Source organism: Halichoerus grypus, chromosome 11 (assembly GCF_964656455.1).
Source record: "Halichoerus grypus chromosome 11, mHalGry1.hap1.1, whole genome shotgun sequence".
Classification (NCBI taxonomy): domain Eukaryota; kingdom Metazoa; phylum Chordata; class Mammalia; order Carnivora; family Phocidae; genus Halichoerus; species Halichoerus grypus.
Window position 1 is genome coordinate 17,555,112 of NC_135722.1, and position 25,055 is coordinate 17,580,166.

Below are 25,055 nucleotides of genomic sequence, written 5' to 3' on the forward strand. Positions count from 1 at the left end.
TGAAACAAACCCCACTCACCTGCACAAAGATGCCCTTGCTCTTATACTCCTCATGGAGGCACTGAGAGAAGAAATCCACAAAAGCCTGGGATGGGGTGGGAGTGAGAAGGAAACACACACATTACATCAATCAGCCTGATTTATACTCATGGCAACACAAATAACAAACTAACCATTTAACACTGGAGTTCTTAATCATTCTTCTTATTTCAAATGCAGAAGAGACCTTAAAAAAAAACCCTCAAAACCTCAAGTTGTTTTTATCTGCCACTAAATTTTATTCTCTTACCAAATATAATCTTCAGACCAAATTTTGACTTAACCAGAAAAGGGTCTTATCTCTTCTTTTTTTCAGAAAATTACTTTCCAAGAAGAAATGTTTTATTATATAACAAAGGATATGTTCCTCCTCCCCACTTGCCATTCAAACGGAAATACAATATGAGTTCTGTTCAACTCTCCTCTATAGGGATTTTGTTGTCAGTAAAGAAAAGAGCAAACATCCTCTTCGTCCTTTGGGATGGCAAGATCCAAAAAGTGTAGGGATAAATGTGACAGCCCATCTTCTTCTGATAGTAAAATTTTAAATCTATTTGTAAAATATAATGTACCATTTTTCAAATATAGACTCCATCTCAGGCTTAAAATACAAAGTATCAATAACAACTCTACTAGGGTCCCAATTAATCATAGTCTTGTGCCCATGGAGCAAAACAGGGTGAGAAGCTCAAGTCCAACAATCACTTCAAGAAACATGGTGTTCATTTTAAACCTACCTCCTGTATATTTCAGACATACAGGAAGCAAGGAGATGGCAGGAGTGGGGCGTGGTGCCACACTTCTTCAAAACAGTAGTCACTGTTCACATTTTTCCAGTGGACAAAGAGTCAGGTGAAAAAGAAGGCAAGCATTTTGCTCTTCTCCTTCTCTGACATATCACAAGGTCTTATTATATTTTGCTCATTTTTCCCTAAAGGCTTGTTTAATTTCAGCATCTCATGGTCATTTTCATTTCAGAGATGTATCCTATACCTCAACAATGGATAAGAAGACGCTATGGACCTGCAGGCAGCAGGAAATGTATTTTAAATAATTTTTCCTACTAGTAATGTGAAGAGGTGAATGGTGATATTGTATAGAATTATGACATCTTACCGAGAGTTCTAGAAAATCCTTGTCTCACTCCAGAAGTGACAATAAAGATCAATGAATTCTGAATAACGTGGCAAAATACTCCCACTCTCACCCAGGCTCTCTTGCACCTACTATGTGTATTTATGTCCTGACTGGTGGCAAATTCTTCCACTTAGCTCTGCAGAGTTGGAACTTTTGCTGGATAAAGGTGACTCGTTCATGAACCAAATCCCCCATCATTAACACCATGTTCTGATCAACAGAGCTAACTGACCTAGGCCAGCTCTCTACGGAAAGCACAAAATCGGGCATACCTCGTTTCCTTGCATTTTGCCTTACCTCACTTCACACAGACGGTGTTCTTTACAAAATGGAAGGTTTGTGCAGCCCTGCATCAGGCAAGTCTATCGACACCATTTTTCCAACAGCATATGCTCACTTCTTGTCTCTGTGTCATATTTTGGCAATTCTCGTAATATTTCAAGTTTTTCATTATTGTTATATTTGTTATGGTGATCTGTGTTCAGTGACTACCACATGTTGAAAGCTCAGATGACGGCAGTTTTAAGCAATAAAGTATTTTTTAATTAAAATAGGTACATTGCTTTTCTAGACATAATGCTACTGCACACTTAGTAGACTAGAGTATAGTGTGAACATTAACTTTTTTCTTTTTACGTTGACCCTAGTGTAAACATAACTTTTATATACACCGGAAAACCAAACCACTCATTTGATTTACTTTATTGCTGATATTCACGCTATCGTGGGGGTCTGGAACCAAGCCTGTAATAACTCCGAGGTATGCCCGTATCAGTTGTAAAGCCAGTTGACCACTAGGAGAACAACGTATCTGTGGATCTGAGATCCTGCTGCCCCATTCCTTTCCTTCCCAGTCCATTTGAAAACAGCCAAGAAGAGAACTCCAAGAAGCTTCTATGCCTATTTCTCGTCATTCTTACTCTGACATGATTTACTAAAAAAGTGCTCACCTTGGTTGCAGAGTAGACGGCCAACAGTGGAACTGGGGCTATGCCGCTGGCAGAGGAAATGTTCAGAATTGCCCCCTTAGATCTAAAAAGGAAAATGCACCAAGTAAACAGAAGGAAATCATAGACACAATGGCTTGTCAATTACAGTTCGTGACATAGAATTATTTTAAACAGAAGAACATGGCTGTTTTTCTAACACACACATCTCCCCTCACCTTTCATCAGCACAGATATCCTTGGTCAGTGAATGAGGCATAACTCAATCAACTAAAAATAGCTCTTGCCTGCAATTAGCTCATTTCTGTTTTAGTAATCCGGGGCATGACTGGATCAGAGCTACAGTCTCCTCCAGCTGATCTCTCCTGTCGGAGGTCTTCTCTGGCCACATCACCAAGAATCCTCGCTCTTAGAAACACTCATAATCCTTGCACGTCTTTATTTTGGCCTGCCAGCACATACTACCTTGCTGTAGCATTTCATCATCGCATATGTATAAATGTTTTTCTCCCTCAACAAAACCCTAAGCTTCTGCACATCATAGCCCTTGTCTTACACTTTTCCTCAAAACCCCCTGCACAGTCCTGAGCATGTAACAGGTACTTAATAAAACCTCCTGGCGATGCGTGAATGGTTATGTTCTGCCCTCCTACTTCCTCCAGGTTGTAGATATTCAGTCACAAAACAAAGAGCGGACTATAAAATTTTGTGACTCTATAGGAGATCAAACCATATTCTTTGCCAAAAGGCCAAGCTCAATTTCTACTGTAACTTCTGGAGACTACTGAAAGCCAGAAGTCAGAAAGTTACCAGGAATTACTCATTTTACTAATAAATGAAAATTAATTGGAGGAAAGCAATGCTGTAAATATAAATAAATAAATAAATAAATAGTTGTCAGCAAGCACATATGGGTAAAGTGTGGAATTAGGGTTTTAGGAATTTTCAACAAATTAAGAGCTAACTCTTTCCTCCTCAAATCCATTCTTCTCGGGGTAGTGGGTGGGGTGTCAGTCCCCTTCAGCTACTGCAAGCAACCCTACCTACCTCCTGTCCTCCAGGTGAGGCTCCTTTGCTTCCACTCAGCTTCCCCTTGTTCTTTTTCTGAATTTACCTCCCCCAAGACCTTTTTTTTTCAGTATTTTTTTAAAAAGGACTATGTAGATCTGTTTTATGCAAAATAATAAAAGAAACATGATTAAATGAAATCTAAGTTATTTTAGACATAAATCTGAAAAAAAAAATAATCCCCAAAGGTCACCCAGTCCATCTGTCAGCCTCTAGGCGAGATGCCACTTCAACCATCAAACAGAAGTCTGGACCCTCAGCTTACTGTGTCCCTGGAAACAAGTTGTTGTCTTTTGTTATTATTTTTGAACCCAAGTCCTTACTAGTAATACACACGTTCTAAGCAGTGAAATCTTGGTCATCAAAATCAAATCTCAAATTTAAAAATGTTATATTGGGGTTTTAAAGAAAGTTGGAAATATTTAGTCAATGCATTGATTATATCATTCTTGTACATTTTGCTTGTATCTCAGAGACACAAAAGCCTTTTGTTTTTAAATATTGGTAAAGGAGTAAGGGTGTCTATCAGGAGTTAGGACCCAATCACTCTAAGGCAAAAACTAGTAATTAGGAATGAATATCTAAGATTTCGATTTTAGCTATATTTGTGAGAAACTCCTCTGATCAAAATGGACAAAAGCGACTTTTGTTACTAGAGACTTTTAATAGAGTATTAATTTATGATGTTTAAAATATCTCTATCTTTTTAGGGTGTTGAAAATGTTCTCAAATTAGATTGTGGGGATGGTGGCACAACTTGGTGAACACACTGGAAACCACCAAATTGTACACTTTACATGGGTGGATTTTATGGTATGTGAAATGTATCTCAATAAAGCTGTAAAAGACAGAGAGGGAGAGAAGTGTATTTATGATCTATTATAAGGTGTCCCCTTTAAGCTTCAAGCAGATCCCATCACATGAAAGCTAAGAGCTATGGTATCCTCTGCAACCCAGAATGCTTTCTGAGAAGTAACCCCAGATCCTGACAAGTTGCACCCCCTTTCTGAGCCCTAAGCATTCTTGTGGCTTTAGGTAGCATTTTATTTTAACCTCTTCTCGCGTAACCAGGAATTGCTATGGCCTCACTCATTCGGAGCAAATGAAGAAAAAGCTAGTTTAGAGTAGTTGTAGATGATAATGTTCTTCACGGAAGCTATAATGTATCGCTGCTGGTTTTATCAGCAGGATTATGTGCTCCATTATACTCAGATTGGCAGGGGCTTACATGTGCCCTTGAACAAAAATCTTAACATTTTTAATTTCGTTCCTCACAAATGAAATGCAATTTAAAAGTCTTTTAAAATTAAAGTTTAATGTTATCAAATGCATTTTAAAAATGAAATCTTGATCTTACCAAAACTCACTCTTAAAACTTCACTCACCAAATCAATGATTTCAATACAGGAAAATGTATTTAAAGACAATAAAAACTTCTTTCCCATTTTCAAAAATAATAGACCAATAATCAAATATGTCACAATTATGCAGGTATGCTCCTTTAATTGTTTACCCCTTGAGGCAACTAAGATCTTTGTTTCTCAAATATTCTACCCCAATTCAAATTTCTAGGAGGTAGAGTTAGTTGGAATTAGTGAAAAGTCAGAATTTGAGGGAACGTTATTCAAACAAAGTATTTGCACTCGAGAATACATTAAACAAACCCAAGACCAACAAAGTCTAAAGCAAGAGCGACCTAGACCTGAGGAAATAAAAGGAGAGCATTTATAATTGTATCATAATGACAGCAGAGAAACACCCGTTCTACGAAAACTCTGCGCCAACAAGAAGCACACATATTTGTCTAGCAAAAACCTTCCTCCCACACCCACGCACACAACAGCACAGAATTCTCTTTCTCTCCAAGGATAATAATATTCAACTTAGTTTTGTCTGAATCATAAACAACATGCTGGTAGAACTGTCTTAATCCTTGTACTGCATACAGTATCTATTCTTCATGTAGAGATGGGGATGAACATTTGGGACTGTGAGGCACAAAGGACCCGTCTTTAAAATCAACTACTTTGTCTGGCTCTAATCCTCCATCTAAGCAGAATTAGTGACGTCAAACCAGTTTCCATGGCAGAGCCAGACTCATGACAGCTCTGTTATATCAAGCAGAAGGACAAAATGGGCCGCGCTTAATTGCACACGAAAACAAACATAAAACCGAACCTTAGTTAATCTCTCATTTTTCCGGGGACTTGGGGAATAATTCTAAGATTGGAAGGTACATTAACAATATTTGCCGAAGTTCCATAATGAAGACTCATGTTGCTCATACTTCAGCACACTTCCCAGCCTGTTATAACAAATATCCAAATAAACAAGTCAAGTAATATTTTCTGTGATAGAACATTCTTAATTCATCACACTGCTTACTTGCTAACAGCCACACCATGGTGTCTCAGTGGTACAAATTACTGAGGATCTACCAGAACTAAAATACTGCAAAAACAAAGCAGAAGACATCACTGCTGATAAGGAAGCACCTTTTCATAGAAACATATTCTCTTCATTTACTAGCCCTCTTACAAGCCAAATGGTGAACTCATCCAACCCTATAAAATTCAGTATCTGGTATTTATACCTTCTTATAGCTATGCTCTCTGGTAGAATTCCCTCAGACCTGTGGAAACCCCATTCTAACACTTTCCTTAATTGTCACCTGGATAAAAAAATTGCCAGGCCTTTATTTTCCCATAAATGCCCTCACTATTCCATCAGACTGCTGCAGTATCCTTGTCACATCTCTGTAAAAATACTATTGTCATAGAGGAAGTGATAGGTCTCCTTTGAATAAGTCACTGATTTCTGCCTTCCTCGGGAACCTCAGCACTGCCCCGTGATGCCGGGGAGAGAGATGGGGAGGTGCAAGTGCGCCCGGGAAGGACTGGAACGCAGGGTCAACTCTGATGTGGGCAGCTAACTGTATACAGAGTTCGATGGCAGGTAAGGGAGGTTGTGCAGAAAACACTCCATGATGATTTTTCCTATTTCCATTTCTTATCAGAGAGTGCAGAAGTGGGTTCCTGGAGGGTCATTACCTTTTTTTTTTTTTATTTAAGCTTAAATATAACACTGAAATTGGTACAGACAATTCTCTAACAGACTCTCAAGAAGACTGAGAAACGTATCAAACATAGTTCTATGTCAGAAAAGAATCCTGGAACAGAGTGGTCAGATATATAATTAGAACCAGCAATCCAAATACATTATACAAATCCTGCTTTGCTGAAGGAAGTTTGCAAACATTTCCCACATGAAAGAGAACTGCCTGCCCTAAAACACCATAACATGTCATAATTCCACCTTAAGCAATACAGTATGAAAGGGGCTATTTTTAGCTTTTCCATGGTTGTTATGGCAACCACCTCCTGGCTCCAGCTGTACACAATGTTTATAATTCCAGAGAAGTGGAAAGAGCAAGTTTCCTCTATAATGTAATTATGCACTTTCTACTTCTGTGGCAATAATACCTTAGTTTAATTATAGATACTTGTTCAGTGATAGTTGGCTTTAGGCTACCGTTGTAGAGGGTTTAGAAAATCTCATACATCAGAGGTAGAATCAGTGAAAGGGGAAAAACAACAACAACAACAACAAAGGATCTTTATAAAGGACTCTGCTTTACTCAATGGAAATACGACTCCTATGGAAATCAACCATAGGAAATATGCCATTTAAGGACGGTATAAAGGGCAGGCTATAATAAAATCACTTAACATGTGTAAGGAAGAAGGCTTTCAGATGATTGGTGGTTACCTTGGAGTTTTTCCTCTCCTCTTGGGCACACAGCTAACGACATTACTGGCCTCCTGAGCAGTTAGTGGTAGCGACTGAGTTCTGGACAATGGGCTCTTGGCAGAAGTGATGTATACCACTTCCAGGCCTGGCCCATGAAACCTCCCACAAAATCATCCTTATTCTCTCTTCCCTCTTCTGCTAGCTGGATGAAGAAAATGCAGCGGAGAGTTGCAAGGTCCAAGGGGAGGACAGCCCCTACCTGGAAGGAGTCTGAGATCCCTGAATGACTGGGTAGAGCACAGCCCCGACCACTGATCCACACTGGCTGTGTATCAGGAGGAAAAAAGTCAACCTTTAGAGTGGTCAGCCACAGAGATCTTGGGATGGTCTCTTATAGCAGTTAGCTTACCTTAATTAATACAACTAGTAACTCTTAATTCGAGTGGACTTCGCTGTTCCCTTTCCTAACCAAAAGTACGGATTCATAAAGTCCACTTATATTTCTTACTGGTTCTTAGCAAGTGCCACAATCACCCTCATGGTGTCAGTTTCAGTCCATAGCCTATGATGGCTTTTCACCAGATCATTTCTCAACTTTAGTTTAAAATCAACTTGGTTTCCTAAAGGCAAAGATCCAGTTCATCTTCTGTATACCCCATGATAAACTCTACTCAGTGAGTGCCTGCTGAATGAATGGAACCTCTTCTTTGCATTGTTTTTATCTAATGCTCCAACTAGAACTGAGATCATGGCTGCTAGGTCTCTAAAGATAGGAGTGAAGTTCCTGGCACCCTATGTCTGTATCATTTACTAACTAATTATGAAGCTTCATGGCGCTCAATCTCTTTGGGACTCACTTTCTATCAAACGGGGGGGGGGGGGCTGGTTTCAATTACTTAAAGTACTAAAATTCCATGACTATTTAAATCCATTATGATCTGCAAGATTACTTCACAACCGTCATCTCTTTTGATATGGTTTTCACCAACACACTTAAAAATTCCTTTTCCAACACTTCTGTGGTTTATAAGTATTTTGTTTTTAATGTATGGACTTACTGTCCTGAATTAGTACAAGTCACTGGCAGATATCAAAACTGGATTAAGATGATGGCCAAAATTTCATCCCTCCTGGGTTCTACCCTGTCAGCCCCAATTCTCTGTAATCTCTTAGGGTTCTGTCTGGTTAGACCACTGTCTGTTCACTTCCATATCTGACCATCAGGGGCACACTCCCACTATCAACCAACACGAAGCAGTCTGAGGGTTTAAAGGGAAATTTTACTAAAGGAATTGAAATATACCAAACTTCACATAAAATGGAATTACAAACAAAAACTGCAAAGAAGCAGTTTCTCCACAAGTCTCTGTAGATGCCAAACAAAATGGATTCCTAACCTCGCTTCCTCCTCCGTACAATGGTGGAAGGCTATCAAAGTTAAATGAGTTAACACACATCAAGTCCTCCATACAACACTTGGCATGTAATAGGTTCTCAATAAACATTAGCTGTCAACCCTGCCGGAAGCTGGTCATAGAGGTTTCTTCACAGAAGTAAGGTCTTTGGGCTCTGCCCTTTCCGAAGCTGTGATTCCTTTGGATCTCTTCCAAACTCAAAGCTGTTTTGCAGAGGAAGGATGACTGTGAAGCCCTAAATTTAGCAAACGATCAAGCTAGCTCAAGATGCAAGCCCAGATCTTTTCAACAGGTTTCTTTTGAAAGCCTAGACATCATTCAGGCTTTTCCAAGGGAGAAACAGAGCTTAATTACAATTTTACACTTCATGCTATTTCAAGAAGAAACTCTACGACACATTTCTCAATGAAAATGAAGACACCCAGCATATATCCTAGTGGAACCCAACTCAAATCAGAACACAGAGGGGGCTCCACGGTGTGGGTTTCTGCTCTAAGGGTGGGTTTGACATCTTATAACCATTTTATATAGAACATGCCTAAGTTCCTCATATATCCATTCACCCATTAAGAACTAAACAACCAGAAGATGGGGTCTTGCTTTGTGAAACTCCACTGATTTTAGTTCTGAGCGCATATAGCTTTAAGAAGGCATTCCCGGGAATACCCCAGGAACTCTATCCGCCCCCTCAGAATAGCAGGCAATTGAGTTGGTGATGGTGACTCAGGCAGACTTTTTAATCCTGATCTAAAGGAACCACCACAACCCTGGAGAGGGAAATAAAAAGGGAATCGAGTGGAAAAGGCCTCCACCACCGGATGATTCATACTCCACTGTGTGACTCGCCAGGCACATTACTCTGTTGCTAAGACATGGATGATAGGTTCATTAGTCACTTCAATGAATTTTGCAAAGAAAGGATTCTCCCTATAAATAATCATGAGCTCTGTCTCTCTAGTGTTTGTGTGTGAGCTCGTGACTCACCTTTCCACCATACCAGGCAGCACCAATCGTGTCATCTGCAAAAGAGAAAACAAAACATTCGTGATGGCTGAGGATACGGGTAACAGATAAAGAGTGGAGAGAAGCCACCCACTCAAAACAGAAGGGAATCACGAAACCACTCACCACTCTACAGACAGCAGTTTATTTTATATACTCTATATAATTTGGCTGTGTCAAGAGTGCATAAAAAGGAATCAGATGAAATCACTGGAGATAACACTGGGAATACTTTCAGTAAACTTAGCTAAAAGTAGCCTTGCCTGAGACATAATACTGGCACAGAGATTTTCAAATAATTAAGGACTTACAGTGAGCTCTAGTCTCCCAAAATGTACTCCTGGAAAGGGACATACATTATTAAAAGAAATATCTGCGAACCAAGATTACTTAAGATTTCTAATCTTAAGTCCTCAAACGATCTTTTCCTATCAAAAAAGCCTTTAGAAGAATGCCCTAAAGTGACAGGTTGGCGAATGTTAAGTGTATCTTCACATTTCATTTCCCTTGTTGGTCAGGCTGGCTGTGAGTAAAACCCATCCTTAAAGAAAGTTAAGGTTATCTGTGATCTCTCGAAAGCAACAACAAAGAAAAATGACACCTGCATTTTCAAAGGGCCTCGTAATTGTTGATTAAATACATATAATAGAAGGCGCCTGGGTGGCCCAGTGGGTTAAGTGTCTGCCTTCGGCTCAGGTCATGATCCCGGGGTCCTGGGATCAAGCCCCACGTCGGGCTCCCTGCTCAGTGGGGAGTCTGCTTCTCCCTCTCCCTCTGCTCCCCTGTTCCTGCTCTCTCTCTCTATCTCAAATAAATAAATAACATCTTTAAAAAAGTACATATAATATGATGAGAGAGTCTACTTCTAAACTCTGTTTTAAGATATTATTAACTAAGAAAAGTTAAGACATCTACTGGCTTAGTCAAGGCCATGTCTTAGTTAAGTACTGAGGTTAGAACATGAATTCTTGATTTGCAGGTATCATCAGTTTTCTAAGAAGCAAATGCTGCCTTGTCACAGAAAAGTTGGCATGCATGCCAAACAGGAATTTTAAGTGTTTTATCTTGAATACTACCATGTCTTAATGAAAACAGTACTCTGATAAGAAAATAAATTTTTTTCCTAGAAATATTTTGGAGAAAGAAAATGTATTCAGCTTTACCAAGGTAAAATCTGATATGCAGCGCTCCCAACCCAGACGTCAAGCCAGGAGCTGCTGCATATACTTTTCCAGGAAAAACAAGTTCAAACTGACACTGCATCATGAAAGATAGACTGACACACTGCCAACTTTGAAACAGACAAAGAAGTGTCTTCATGGAGGACATTAGGAGAAGGAAGGGAAAAATGGGGGGCGGGGATTGGAGGGAGAGATGAACCATGAGAGACTACGGACTCTGAGAAACAGGGTTTTAGAGGGGAGGGGGGAGGGGGGATTGGTTAGCCCGGTGATGGGTATTAGGGAGGGCACGTACTGCCTGGAGCACTGGGTGTTATATGAAAACAATGGATCGTGGAACACCACATCAAAAACCAATGATGTAATGTACGGTGACTAACAACATAAAAAAAAAAAAAAAAAAACCTTGACAAGAAAAAAAAAGTGTCTTCAAAGCCTGGGGGAATCATGTCGACAGAAGTTTCTGGATTTGGCCGAATCTTCTGGCCCAGATTAAAAAAAAAAAAAAAGAAATACTGAGAAAGAGTTTGGCCTAAAGCATTCCATATCTCCCTCCTTACATACAAGTCTACGTTTTTCATACTTAAGTCGTCTTCACAGAATGAGGGGCATGTGCTCTCTACGTTCTGTGGCACAAGATGTGATTGGAAGTTACACAAGCAACTTCTTGGTCATGGCCTTAAAGGAGAGAAAAACACATGTCCTCCTCCTGGTGGCTGGAGAGATGTGGTGGAAGGAGCTAAAACAACCCGCTTAAACCCCAAGATGAGAGCCGTGCGATAATGGGGGCAGAGCAACGAGATAAAGAGGCAGGTTCCCTAAAGACAGGGGAACTACTATGCCAAACCTTGATTACCTACTCAGCTTTTTATCTGAGAGAAAAATACATTTCTATTTTAAGCCACTGCTAGGTCTCTGTTAGAGCAGCCAAACCACAACTCTTAACTAATAAAATCAACCATTTGTGTTAACGAAAACCAAGCGATGGTAACATTTTAAGACTGAAAGATGAAATAATCCCCAAAGCAAACTCAATCAGAGATGATGTTGACAACCCAAGTGGCTTCGGTATTTTACAGTTTTTACAACATGGTCCTGTTTATTCTCTTTCTAGGTTTGCTGACCCAATTCAGGATACGCCCACAGGGCCTCAAACCAAACCGGATGGAGCCAAGTCAGAGAAAAAGCTCATTTCAGAGCTGATCCTTTCAACACTGTAGTTACCTCCTCCCTTTTCAGATTAAGTAACTCTTTAAACTTGCTTACACGTTTCCTAAGATGTGCCTTTTTATGGGAACACACAATAATTGCTCAATATATAGCCACTGAATGTTCAGGCAAGTGTGGGACACAGTCAGGTCCAAGTTCAAATCCCAGCCCTTCCACTTACCAGTGGTGTGACCTTGAGTTACTTCCTTCTCTGCAGAGTACGTATGGATTAAATAAAGAAGGCATCTACATTACAGGCTATTCTATTCTGAATCTCAAATGAGGTCATGTATACAATGGACCCAGCGCAGAGCTCGTCACACAGCAAGCCTCTGAAGAGAAACCGGCGTACCTCACTGCCAGCATGCAGTGCCACTACGTATGTAGGCCTCCTTTAAGCATGTCGTGACTGACACAGTTTAGAGCCAAAAATAATGACAAAGTTTGAGGTCATCAAGTTCAACCCACAACACAAGTTTCTGGATAGTTCCATCAATATTGAAAAATACCTCAGATGGGATACTCTTGGGGTAATGGAATTGTTCTAAAATTGGATTTAGTGACGATTACACAACTCTGAATTTCTTTACCATTTAATTATATACTTAAAGTGGATGAACTTTATGGTTTATAAATTATCCTTCAATGAAGTTTTTAATTTTTTAAATATTTTTAAAGATTTTATTTATTTATTTATTTATTTGAGAGAAAGAGAAAGAGAGATCACAGGCAGGGGGAGAGGCAAAGGGAGAAGCTGACTCCCTGCTGAGCAGAGAGCCTGGAGTAGAGCTCAATCCCAGGATCCTGGGATCATGACCTGAGCCAAAGTCAGATGCTTAACCCACTGAGCTACCCAGGCGCCCCTGAATGAAGTTTTAAAAAAAATCTTAATAATCATATGAATGAGTTAAAGAACTGGAATCACAAAATACAGTGGATGTTACTTTATCAAACCCAGGAGAAAAAAAGAGCTCTCAAAATGTTCTATGCACATCAACTTATGGCCCGAGCAACACGAAGTAATAAAGAGACATTCTTCTGTTTTGTCGAGGCCATGTTATGTACTCGAACCTAGGCTGGCTGACAGGAGGTCACTACCTAGCCGGAGAACAGATGTACATATAAACAAATCATTATAAGACATATTATGAGTGGTACAATAGAGGTAAGAACAGAGGGCACTAATGCTTCAGAGAAAAACTAGTTATGTCTGGGGAGTCAGGTCTAGAGCTTCACAGATTATACTTCAGTTAAGTTCTGAAAGAATAAACAGGAATTCATCAGGCGGAAAAAATATTCTAGTAGAAGGAATAGAATACAAAAAGGCAAACAGCTGCAAGAAACTACAATGTATGCCATAGAAGTGATGCATTTACAAAAACCTTTTATTGAACGGAGCTTATAAAGAAATTCATGGGCATCCTGTTATATATGTCATGCAATGTGCGTATCATACTACATCATGGGCAGTTTCCCATGCTAGCACTAACAGACGTACTTCAGGCATATTAACCATTGTAGAGTATTTTATTGTAAGGATATATTATATGCATTCCTAGCAAAATCTGAAAACATTTTTTATTTAGCACATTTCCTCAGGGGACCATAATGGTTAGCTAACGTAAGAGGTCCCCAAGCACTCCATGGACAGGAGCGATCATTCAGTCCTCCAAGTCCTGAAACCACCAGAAACAGGGTACAAAGACTGATAATAAACATGTTCTTGCCCAATGGCAGGGATGTGTGCCTGTGCGTGCGCACGCACGTGTGTGTGTGTGTGTGTACGTGTGTACATGCATCTATACTAGGAAATGAGACTTGTTAACCGAAGAGTAGCTAACTCTTCAGTTCCCTGGGGTAACCACTGATTGGCGCTCCTACACAAAAGGAAAGAAGGGATGGGATTTGTAGGCAGCGATCAACCCGGAAAACTCCCAGGAAAATCTACAAAATCTGTTGAGGGATTCTTTTATTCTGACCAGGGATCTCAGAACTATATGACTATTATTAACAGTTGTGCAGAGTTGTTAAGTTCAATTCAGATTTTTTTCCAAGACATAAATTTATACTCCTAAACATAATCCAATAAGAAATATCACTTTAGCTGGGATATTGAAGAAATATAAATGCATGCATGGGAGCTATTTTTTCCCTTACACTGTGTGCATGTCATACATTAAATGTTTCCTTTCTGAATGGCAAAAAATTATCCATGATCAGAGACAAAATAAAACCCCATAAAATAGAATCTTACTTATAAAACTACATTAATAGCTAAACATTAAATATTTTCCGGATGGTCTTCGATGTATGGACATGTTCAAAATATATCCTTCCCCTCCCAGTTTTAGTAAGATATAACTGACAGAACACTGTGTTAGTTTAAGCTCGACAGCATAATACTTTGATATACGTATATACTGCAAAAGGATTACCACAATAAGCTAACATCAAAATTATGGAAAGCTGCATGCATTTCTGGGTCATCTTTGCATATGGGCCATGCTACTCTCCATTATGATTCCAATTTTAGTATGTGTGCTACCGAAGCGGCACCAAAATTTATCCTTTATACATATGAATTAAAACTCAAGTTTAGGGGCACCTGGGTGGCTCAGTCACTTGAACGTCTAACTCTTGATTTCGGCTCAGGTCATGATCTCACGCTTGTGGGATCGAGCCCCACGCCAGGCTCCACACTCAGCGTGGAGTCTGCTTGTCCCTCTCTCTCTGCTCCTCCCCCTTCTTGCACATGCATGCTCACTCGCTCTTGCTCTCTTAAATAATCTTTAAAAAAAAAAAAAAACAACTCAAGTTTAAGTAACTCAACACAAAGAGGAAGAAGCAGTGTTTTTGATGCCTAGCTATTAAAGGGCCAGAAATACTTGCCAGATGCCCAATGACCAAATAATCCATCAAGTCCTCTCATGAAAAATTTAAATTCTTTTGCATTGTTCATTTGCTTCTCCTTTTAAATTCTGGCTCTAAACTATTTCTCCTTGCCAAAGAATGGAACATCTTTTTTGATCTGTCAAATAATAACACTGAAAAGCCTGAGAAAAGTTAACTTGAAATCTGCATGCTTTTATAAACCTGATTAACATCTTCATCTATACTTAAATTCTCTTTTCTCCCAATCAGATTATAAGTCATCATAAATTTGGCTTCAAGCCTTCTTTGTTTGTGTATGTGTATACAAATAATTCTTAAAATTCTATGCATAAGCAAAAAAAAAATTCTATGCATAAGCAGAGAGGCTTCACTATGTTCACATCAAATTAAATTCTCTTTGACATCAAGTTTTACATAGGATATTTTAACTAAGCTATTAGTAGTTTCATTTTACTTTGTAGGCATCGACTGGTATCTTGATATCTGGTTATTTATACCATATACCAAGCGTTTCTGTGAAATTTCACTATCTCTCTGAACTCCATTTCACAGCTCACAAGCTGTTTCTGGAGTTAACTCAATATGCTAATTTTAGGCCATCCGCAGGTGATAATTGCTATACCAGGAAATTTTTTGTTTCTCTTAAGATACTGTTAAAATAAGGCTACCATGACTTGTAAGTTCAGTGGTTAAGAATATTAGAAAAGTAGCAGTAAACATGATTTCTAGACTTGTTTTCTTCTGTGTTGCAGCTGTTTCCAAAAGTGTACAGCAAACACTTTAAATTTAATTCTTTCCTAAAAGTGATAAAAGTCGCTGCAGTAGTCTCTCTCCAACAATGAGAGCTTCAAATCTTTACAGAAAAAACAAATATTTCCTACTTATATATATTTTTAGTGACACTTTCATCAATCCTCACCACAAAAAAGTTCCAGAAGCCTAAAACCAAAGGGAGAAAGGTCAATATAATATTATATTGCACCTATATATTGCATCACTTTGTATGCAAGCTGGCCATAGCGTATACAAATATACCAAAATAAATGAAAGTCTTTAGCAATGACAGCTCAATTTAGAATTCTTTCTGGGGATACCACATATTCAATTTCAAGAGTGAAGTATTTACTGGTATTTATTACCACAGCTGTATATATTCTGGCTGGGAAATAAATAAGAGGCTGATTTAGCTCATTAAAAAAAAAAAAAATCAAATCAGTATTATTAGATCATTTAGCTGAGATACCGGACTTAAAAATGCATTGGCTGGCCTAAAAAAAAATCTCTGAAAATGTTATATTAAAATGTAACCATCTTAGTATTCTTAAATATTTCTCACATTTTTTTGGCAATTATTTGCACTGTTTTTGTAATTAGAAAAGCCCCTACAAAAAATGTTATTTCTGAAAGAAATTAACATGAATAATTTTTTTTTCTCTTTTACCTCTCTGATATCAGTAGTCAAGAGCTCATAGAAGGAATTTTATTTTATACCCAAAAGCCAATTTAGGTTTCCCTGCATTTTAGTTTATTATAAAAACTTGTACAAGCAAATTACATAAATTATGCAAACTGTTTTACATGCAAGTGATTTATTTTTATAAGCAAATTATTTTTGTATCATGTAACCTCTGGCATTTGTCAGTTTCTGTAAAGAATAGGACAAAGAAAACAGTACTGTATTATGCTCAAGAAGACAACCAAAAACCCAAATGGAAAGATTAAAATTCAAGGTCACTTAGTACAATAAGGAAACAAATATTGTCACCTACATCACCATTATATATAAATAGAATTTAAAGTGTAACAACTTAACCCTAGATTCTGGGCAAAGCCCCAAGAATCCAGGCTATTCATATAAATAATTAGGTCATCACAAATCACCACTTTGTCCACATCTGCCCTGCCTTCTAGCCCAGAGAAACCTGCGTGGAGTAAACAGGATCTGAATTCAAGCAACTGAAACATGAACTCATACAAATTAGAAGGAAATAGATACAAATGCCTTAAACAAGTTTTCAGTTGGAATCATTAACAATAATTTGAAAAATCATAGTCTGGTAGTGAAAAGAATTACATAAAATAACAATGATGTTACACCATGTCTGTTTGGGAGAAATTAGAGGGTGACTCATTGGAAGTCATGCTGGAATGGCACCGCACGCATTTCCTTTAGAAACTGTGTAATTTGAGCTCTGTGGTACTGAGAATACAACCTCCTTAGAAATTCTTAGAATGTCACCTGTATGGCTAAAGGAGTACTTACTGCGTGGGGGGTAAAAAGCTTAATTAGGTAAAAATTTTCGAGTGCTTTGAGATTTCCAAGTATTATTTCATTTTCCTCTTTAATAACGTTTTAAGTATGTGGAAGTTAAGAGTGCTCCTTACCATTGCCTCCCCCCATTTTACTTAATCTGAAATTCAACCCCACACCATAAAAAAACAAAGTTTTTCCTCTTGTAATAAATTGCTTTGATATATATTAAAATAATTGAACTGAAGAAAAATAAAAGAACTTTCCAGAACAGAGAGGGCTGCATGCCAATGGATAATAATGAATCTAAAGCCATAATCTACAACTCTAAACAAAAATTAAAAAACACATATACCATCATACACCGCTTTCCAAGTTTAGCAATATTATGATATGCTAAGAGTTTCCATTACTTAAATTTTCCCCAAATAAGCTGACTTCTCAAAAAGTGACAGGTTTTAGGAGGAGAAAATAATTTCTAAAGTTCTCAAAGAGATTTTTACATTTTCACCCATATATAAGGCATTTCTCCTATAAACTAGCTTTGCTTTGAGCTGGGAAGAACCTTAGAACCAATCTACAACCACTCACTCGTTTTTCACAGATGAAAGCTATGCAAAGAGTGGCTGTCACGCTGTCTGGCAAACCCATCATTTTGTAGTTATGCCTGAGGCAGCCCTGTTACTATGAGACCCTAAGGGCTAAATGTACCCAATTATTTGGAAATTTTTAGGAGCATAAGGATAGCGGCTTTCAAAATGGATTAAAAGACTCTAGAGACTAACTTGGAACGTCTTCATCTAGAAAAGCCTCAGGTGGGGGTCAGGGTTGAAGGTCATACTCTCCCTTCCCACAATTTATTAACTTCCCAGTGTTGTTAACTTAAATTCTTGGGGCAGCAGGGAGGAATACATTCTTAGCATAATCCCTAAATTAAATACAATTAGAGGGATGAACAGAGAGTCTTCTCCTAGATTTCCAAATTATTAGAGGGCTCCCTCTACTGGTGCCGTATCACATGCCAAAGGCAAATGCCGGTAAGAAAAAGGAAACCAATGCTTCTCCTGGGCTTTTCATCCATCCAAACATTTATTATCTATGCCATGGGCCAGGCATAGCATTACACACTTCTGGCTGAGCCACATACGATGAACACATAGTGGTAGGAGCAGGGAAAAAATAGCTCTTCGAAAGCATGCAAAGCACTCTAAGTGCTTTGATTTCAGATAATCATAGGGACGGAAGAGACTGATTTCGTTAAAACCATTCTAATCCTTCAACTCCATCAAGCAGTTACTCAGTTTGAGTACACTGAATACCTGGAGTTACCCGCACAGGGGAATGCACACTCAAATGCCTGACAGGACCGGGCAGGTGACCTGAAGGAGCACAGTGGGCCAGACCGCAGGGGCGAGTGGGGACTGCAGTGAGCTGGAGAGGGCAGGCCTCTTTATTCAGCAGACTCACCTGCTTGCTCCTCCGCCCTGCCCACTTACTGGCATGCAGCAGTTCAGGTCCGAGTTTCCTCATTTTCAGATCTTCCCCCGGAGAAGCTGGACGTTGGGTGTGGAATATCCCAATTCTGAAAACACTGCCTGAACCAACTGAAATATGTTGGTAGGGCACATGCAACCCAGACTATTGGTTTGCAACCTCTGGCCTAGAATCAGAAGGGGAACTCACCTTTGGCCCATTCCACTTCTGGCAGATCCAAAGATCACAAAGTTCTCACGATTTACTTGACTGTAAATATCAACGATGGATCTAAATTCAGCCTTTTAGGGCCACATACAATAAGTGGATTCCTTATTCCCAAAGAATGAGGATTTTCAGTTTTGTAATTCATTCATTTATTTATTCAAAAGCATTTGTTGGGGGCGCCTGGGTGGCTCAGTTGGTTAAGTGTCTGCCTTCGGCTCAGGTCGTGATCCCTGGTTCCTGGGATCCAGTCCCGCATCGGGCTCCCTGCTCAGCGGGGAGCCTGCTTCTCCGTCTCTGCCTCTCTCTCTCTCTCTCTGTGTTTCTCGTGAATAAATAAATAAAATATAAAAACAAAACGAAAACAAAAACCATCTGTTGTATACCTGCCGTAGGTGAGGCCCAGGGCTAGGGAACGGCAGAGAACAAAAAGAACGCGGGACCAGCACTCATGGGGCTTACAACCTGTAGAGAGGCACTACACTGAGAATGAACTGCTGAGTGAAGGAAAGACGTGCTGTGCGTGACGAAGCTCCGTGGCTGAGAGACCTGGCCGACTCTGGAAGGCTCCCCACTGGCCCCCAAGGACAGAACACTGTTAGTTGAGAACTGAAGGATGAGTAGCATGAGTCAAGTGGGTGACGGGGGAGCTTCCACGGAGAGTGAGCTGCCTGAGGGAACGTGAGGTTTGAGAGTGACGGGGCCGTGACCCGAATGCAGAGAAGTAGAGGGACGTAGACCTGAGGGGAGACTGGAGAGGTGGGCGGCAGCCACGTCAGGTAGGTCCTTCCCTATAGGTCACATCAAGGAGTCGGGACTTGAGGACAAGTCCTTGAAGGATCTCCCAGGAAAGTGATGTGACCTAGTGTGAAATAACACTTTGGTTGGGGGACGGAGACTGGACTGGAGGGAGACAAGGTGGTGTAAAAAGGCTGGTTAGGCTGTTCCAGCAGTTCCCTCTGAAAAATTTAGGGGCTTCAAATTTGGAAGGAATCACAGGGCATGAAAAGAAGTGAGCTGACTTGCAAAATACTAAGGAGGGAGAACTAACTGGCCTTGATTAGGAAGTATGTGTGTCTATGTGTCTGTGTATGATGTCATGCTTCCTCTCTCCACGCTAAATACCTCTGGTTCTTTCGGCCACTCCTCATAAGACGTGGTTTCAAGCCCCCACTTTGGCTGAACATCTAAAGAAGGAAAAACTAAATTCTGATCCCCATTTAAGACTCCTCCCCAACCCCAAATAAAACAAACAAAACCAGTGTACTGCACTATAAGTGGACGTTGTTAATAAATTTTACCTTGGGTCACACCCCCACCCACTTCTTTCCCTGCTCTAAGAGAGGTAATAAAGAAGGCTGGAATGTCCTCTCCATTTTGTCAGAATGGTAGCCTGCACATTTCCTGAGGGATTCAGGTATAGGCAGCCCACTACCAATCATCCACCTTCTTCACCGATACCAGTGGCAGCTTCAGGATCCAGTACCATCAGAGGGAATGGTTTTCCCACCCTTAGATAAGAACTACAGGGAGTTTAGGTGGTATTGCTTGGGTAGTGTTCATCTGAAAAGGAGTGAAGAGTCTATAGTATTTTGAGGTCCTAAAACTGTCATTAAAGGAATCTAAGAACCATCAGGCCTAGAGGAGGCAGTCAACTCCGAATTTGGCAGATGTTTAAATAAGTAATCTCAAATCCGAAACAAACAATGCAAGCAAGATCAGTTTTAGAACCTGTCTTTGAAGTGGTGTGGAGCTCGATGTCCTGCCTGTTTGAAACCAGACTTGTATTTACTTACCTGCCTCTGGAGTTGTGGGACTTCTCCCATTTCCCACTTTTTCTCCCATAGTAATCAATAGTCGTACAATAATTTCCTTTGCAAACTCTCAGTATTCTGAGATGGAAAGCCCTCCAGGCATAAAACCACAGCTATTTTAGAGGAGTCTGGGTCAATATCTGGAGGCTTAATTATCTCTAAACACCACCATTTCTGGTCTGAAGGTCACTGTTCTTGAGGAGAAATAAGACTTACTTTAGATTTTAGTCACAGAGCATCTGAAATCACAAGAAAAAAAGCCCTGGCTAGTAGGACCTCTCTTCCAGTTGATGGCTCATCCACCTGCCCTACTGGTCAACTGTATAGAACTTCCACACCACCCCTCTTCTCACGTTGGCACTTAACTGCTCAGCAGAGCACAAGAACGAGACGAAACTTACCCCTGAAGGATTTGAGAGCAAAACTGTAAGGCAAGCAACAAGGCTTCTAAATACCCCTGGGGTTACTTTGACTAACAGCTTTATGTCTGATTAAGAGAAAGCCTCATTAAGCAGGTCTCAGACAATGGCCTGGGAGAGCCGAGCTGGACTGTATGATGACACATCAAGGGTCTATAGTCAAAACTATTTCTTCCCCAATACTCTTCTGGACCACTCACCACCACTTCATCTGGTGATGACCTGTAATTTCTCTGGTCAGGATACTTCACTTTTATTATTCCTCTGTAGGAATGTAGAACTTATGTGACTTTTTATAACCATCTGACCTCCTAATACAGGAACACATGGACCAAGCCATAGTCCTGGACCTGAAGGATCCAGGTCATTCAATGCTCGTAAAGTGGCACAGGACCTCCAACAAGATGCTGGGGCCTTCCCCGGCAAACATCTCCAAATTAGGGGAACAAGCCCAAGGTCACAAGGGTGCACTGATTTCTCTGATCTTTCCTGGCATGCTTCTCGGCCAACCGGCCCCTATTGTGTGGTTTGGTAAGGAGATAAACCTTGGGCCAGCACTGATGATGAGAAGAGGCTGTTTTCTTTCTTGTATAAACCTTTTTCAATATGTGTGTTATGACATTAGGCAGCAGATACCCATGCCCTAGTTCTCCTGATGTCCAGTCACCATAAGATCTTCGAAGATTCTAGAGCCAGACCAATTTTCATCTTCTTTTAAGTTACCCCAGGGCTCCCAACAGAAGTTACATTTCTACAGAAAACAGAGCCCCAGCCCTGGCAACATAACACAGTCAACTGAAGCACAATTCATCAAAATACACCAGAGGACACATGGCAGCAGGACTGAAGGACACTAAACCTGGGAGCTTCATGCAGAAAACCTCATAAAGGGGAATACCCTTTTTTCAGTACAACGAAAATAAACACAGAGACCACGAAACACATACACCATGTCACTCTGCCACTACACCCACCTTTCTAAAATGTACATCAGATCACACCTTATTTCTGCTCTAAGGCTTCCCAGGGCTCTCCAGCCTCCTGAACCCAGCACCCAAGCTCTTACACACGGGTCTCCTCACTCACCTTTTTGGCGGCTGGTTGGTCATGCACTGCACAGCCCTTGCCTTCTCACCCCTGAACACTCACTGGCCAACTGTGCGACCGAGATGCCAACCCCACGGATCCTGTCTATAGCCCAACCAAGACCACCTGGCTGTCCTCCAGATGTTCTTAGTTCCACGATGAATCAAGCAAGAGTTTTGAACTGTTTTTCCACTAAAAGTGCACATACATCACAAAGGTACAGGAAAACTCATGTTTACACTAAAGATAAATTAAAGGATGATTATTCAGCTTGATGTAGAAGTGTTTTAAATAGCAAACTCCCTTAGTGCTTTGTAAATGGGACTTGATGTGCAAAAATCGGGCTTACATACAAAAATGTGAAGCCTATATATCCAGCTTCCCTGGTGGTGACACTTCCCACCAATACGGTTCACAGTATGAAATGATGGGACACGTTTAATAAGTCAGCATGTGTCCCCCCCACCTCATTGCGTGGGAACAAATACATACACCAACATGAAAAGAGAAAACGGAAGAGGAAGAATGAAGAAGTGGGAGAAGCATTTTGCGATCTGTCAAGATCTTAGGATTGGTGCCTCATTCTTATCTCCCTGTTGTTTTTGAGAACCCGAAGGGTACGTGCAGCGCTGTTGGATCTGTACCGCTTTATCTGCAACACCCCCTTGCACTACTCATCTTCAAGCAGGGACAGGCGGTGAGCACCACCAGCACACCCTGCTCTGTGCTCAGAGGCCTGGAGGATGCTGTGTGTAGCCGAGGAGCACAGCAAGCCGACTGGTTCTCACAGGTCAAGGTCAAGACCCTGGCCTTTTATCATTAGTATTCTGTAAACTGCCAGCCAAAAAACCATGCTTTGGGAGACAGAGGAGGCCAGGCTTTTACATTATAAAGGTATACAAACATGTAAGTACTGGGGCGCCCGGGTGGCTCAGTTGGTTAAGCGACTGCCTTCGGCTCAGGTCATGATCCTGGAGTCCTGAGATCGAGCCCCCCATCGGGCTCCCCGCTCAGCAGGGAGTCTGCTTCTCCCTCTGACCCTCCTCCCTCTCATGCTCTCTGTCTCTCATTTTCTCTCTCTCAAATAAATAAATAAAATCTTAAAAAAAAAATGTAAGTACTGACAAGCAGGACGTTACAGGAGAAAATACTAACATCTAGAGTAAAAACGTGACACAGCTTATCTGACAGAGGAGTTAAATTTATCAAAGGAGTTAAATTTATCAGAAGACTAAATTTGTAGCTAATATCAACACTTCTATAAAATCAAATTTAAACACTTAAACATAGTTTTTATCATTAACTCTTTAAAATATATTATGAAATACATGTACATTGTTTTAACACTCATTATTTTTAGGCATTTGGCCAGATGTACTAGAAAAGATTATCAAAACAATAGTACACATCAGCCATTTCAAGTCAAAACCACAAAACAAATTATAGACCAGAATGTTAATTTTGATCAAAAAACTTTGCTTGCTAAAAAAAAAAAAAAAGAAAACCTCACGTTTTTACGAAAAATCTTTAATAGTAACATTCTTTAGGGCCCTTACTATGATTTGGGTCCTCTTCTAAGTGATTTGCACATATTACCTTGTTCAATTCCCAAAACAACTCTGTGAGGTAAAGAGATTAACACCCTCAATTTACAGATGAAAAACTGAAGCACAGAGGGCAAGTAATTTGTTCGAGGTCATACAACTAGTAAATTTGTAGACTTAATTAACTTGAAACCTCACACAGATTATTGAAGAACGTTAACATTTATACAGGTGTGCCAAGGGAAATACCTTTAAAACTATACAAATATATTCATACCAACCATGTTCTAAAAGCAGCCATTTTGTGTGTGGGTCTTGCTCCAAACCTACTCAAAGATCCACCTGTTAGTAGTTTACCTCACTTAAACTAAATTTTATGGTAGTAAAAACCCTGGTTAAAAACAACAGTGCAAAAGATACTGTGATTATTTCTTTTATAAAATTATTTGTCATATTACAATATAATTCAGATGAGGTGCCTTTAAGTAGCAAGCTACCAAATGTTGCATGGTATGCATACAGCCACAATGAAGTTTTCGTTCTGGTAGCTGATTTGTGTGAACCAACATAGTGCTAAAACTGTACAAAACCACATAAAAACTGAATTAACTAAGCACCTGAAAAGCAACATATATATTACCCAGGGAGAGGCAGAGCCATACATGGAAAGTTGGACAAGGCATAAGATTTCAGGGTCCTTGCACTTGAAATCAAGCATGTAAGAGATATGATTTCTCAGGACATGAAGACATAAGGAGAATTTTTCTTTAAACAGTCACAATAGAGCACAATAGAGAAAAAGATCAAGACCATGCCATAAAGTGAAAATTGGTAATTAAGTTCTTATTTATATTTATCTGGTTAATTCTAATAGTTTTGAGGTAAATATTTTTTGATTTCCTTAAATAGAGCATTTAAGAGTTACTGAAAATGGATTTGGCTTTTCTGTCAGTACAATGGCTCCTTATCTGTGGTTTCACTTTCCAAGGTTTCAAGTTACCCACAGGCGACAGAGGTCAACCGCAGCGTGGAAGCGGATGATCCTCCTTGCAACCTATATCGTCAGAAGGTCAGTAGCAGCCTAACACCAGGTCACAGCGCCTGCGTCTGTCCCCTTGTTTCATCTCATCGCGTAGGCATTTTATCATCTCACAAGAAGGATGAGTACAGTACAATCAGATATTTTGAGAGAGACAGTCCACATTCACATAACTTTTATTACAGTGTATTGTTATGATTGTTCTATTTTATTATTATTGTTAATCTCTTACTGAGCCTAATTTATAAATTAAACTTTATCATAGGTATAGGAAAAAACATAGTATATATGGGGTTTAGTAGAATCTGTGGTTTCAGGCATCTACTGGAAGTCTCAGAACACATCCCCTGTGGATAAGGGGACTCCCGTATGTTCACATTTGAAGGATCCGACATTGCCTGAGGCAATATTTTCTGCTAGGCTAGAATCAAGGTAAGGTATCTTACTTTTAGTGACTGCTAACACATAAGGAGAAGTGGTGCTCAGATGCTCATATTTGCTACCTATTCCCTATTCTTCCTTTTAGCACATTATTAGCCATGGTGCCTTTTATCGGCACATACA

General features: G+C 39.9%; 1 protein-coding gene and 1 non-coding gene across 3 annotated transcripts in view; both read right to left on the bottom strand.

Moving 5' to 3' along the window:
* The window catches only part of HSD17B12 (hydroxysteroid 17-beta dehydrogenase 12), a 156,225-nt gene that overhangs the window by 15,151 nt on the left and 116,019 nt on the right, over positions 1-25,055 (bottom strand). For both annotated transcript variants that reach the window (XM_078058141.1, XM_036097692.2), the window contains exons 7-9: positions 9,341-9,375; positions 2,127-2,208; positions 20-85 (exon numbers count right to left, since the gene is read on the bottom strand). In XM_078058141.1, coding sequence (XP_077914267.1) covers positions 20-85; positions 2,127-2,208; positions 9,341-9,375 — 183 coding nt within the window. The remainder of the gene's footprint in view (positions 1-19; positions 86-2,126; positions 2,209-9,340; positions 9,376-25,055) is intronic.
* On the bottom strand, positions 14,201-14,304 carry LOC118539307 (U6 spliceosomal RNA). Its single transcript, XR_004919105.1, has one exon. It is a non-coding gene; the product is annotated as a U6 spliceosomal RNA (small nuclear RNA).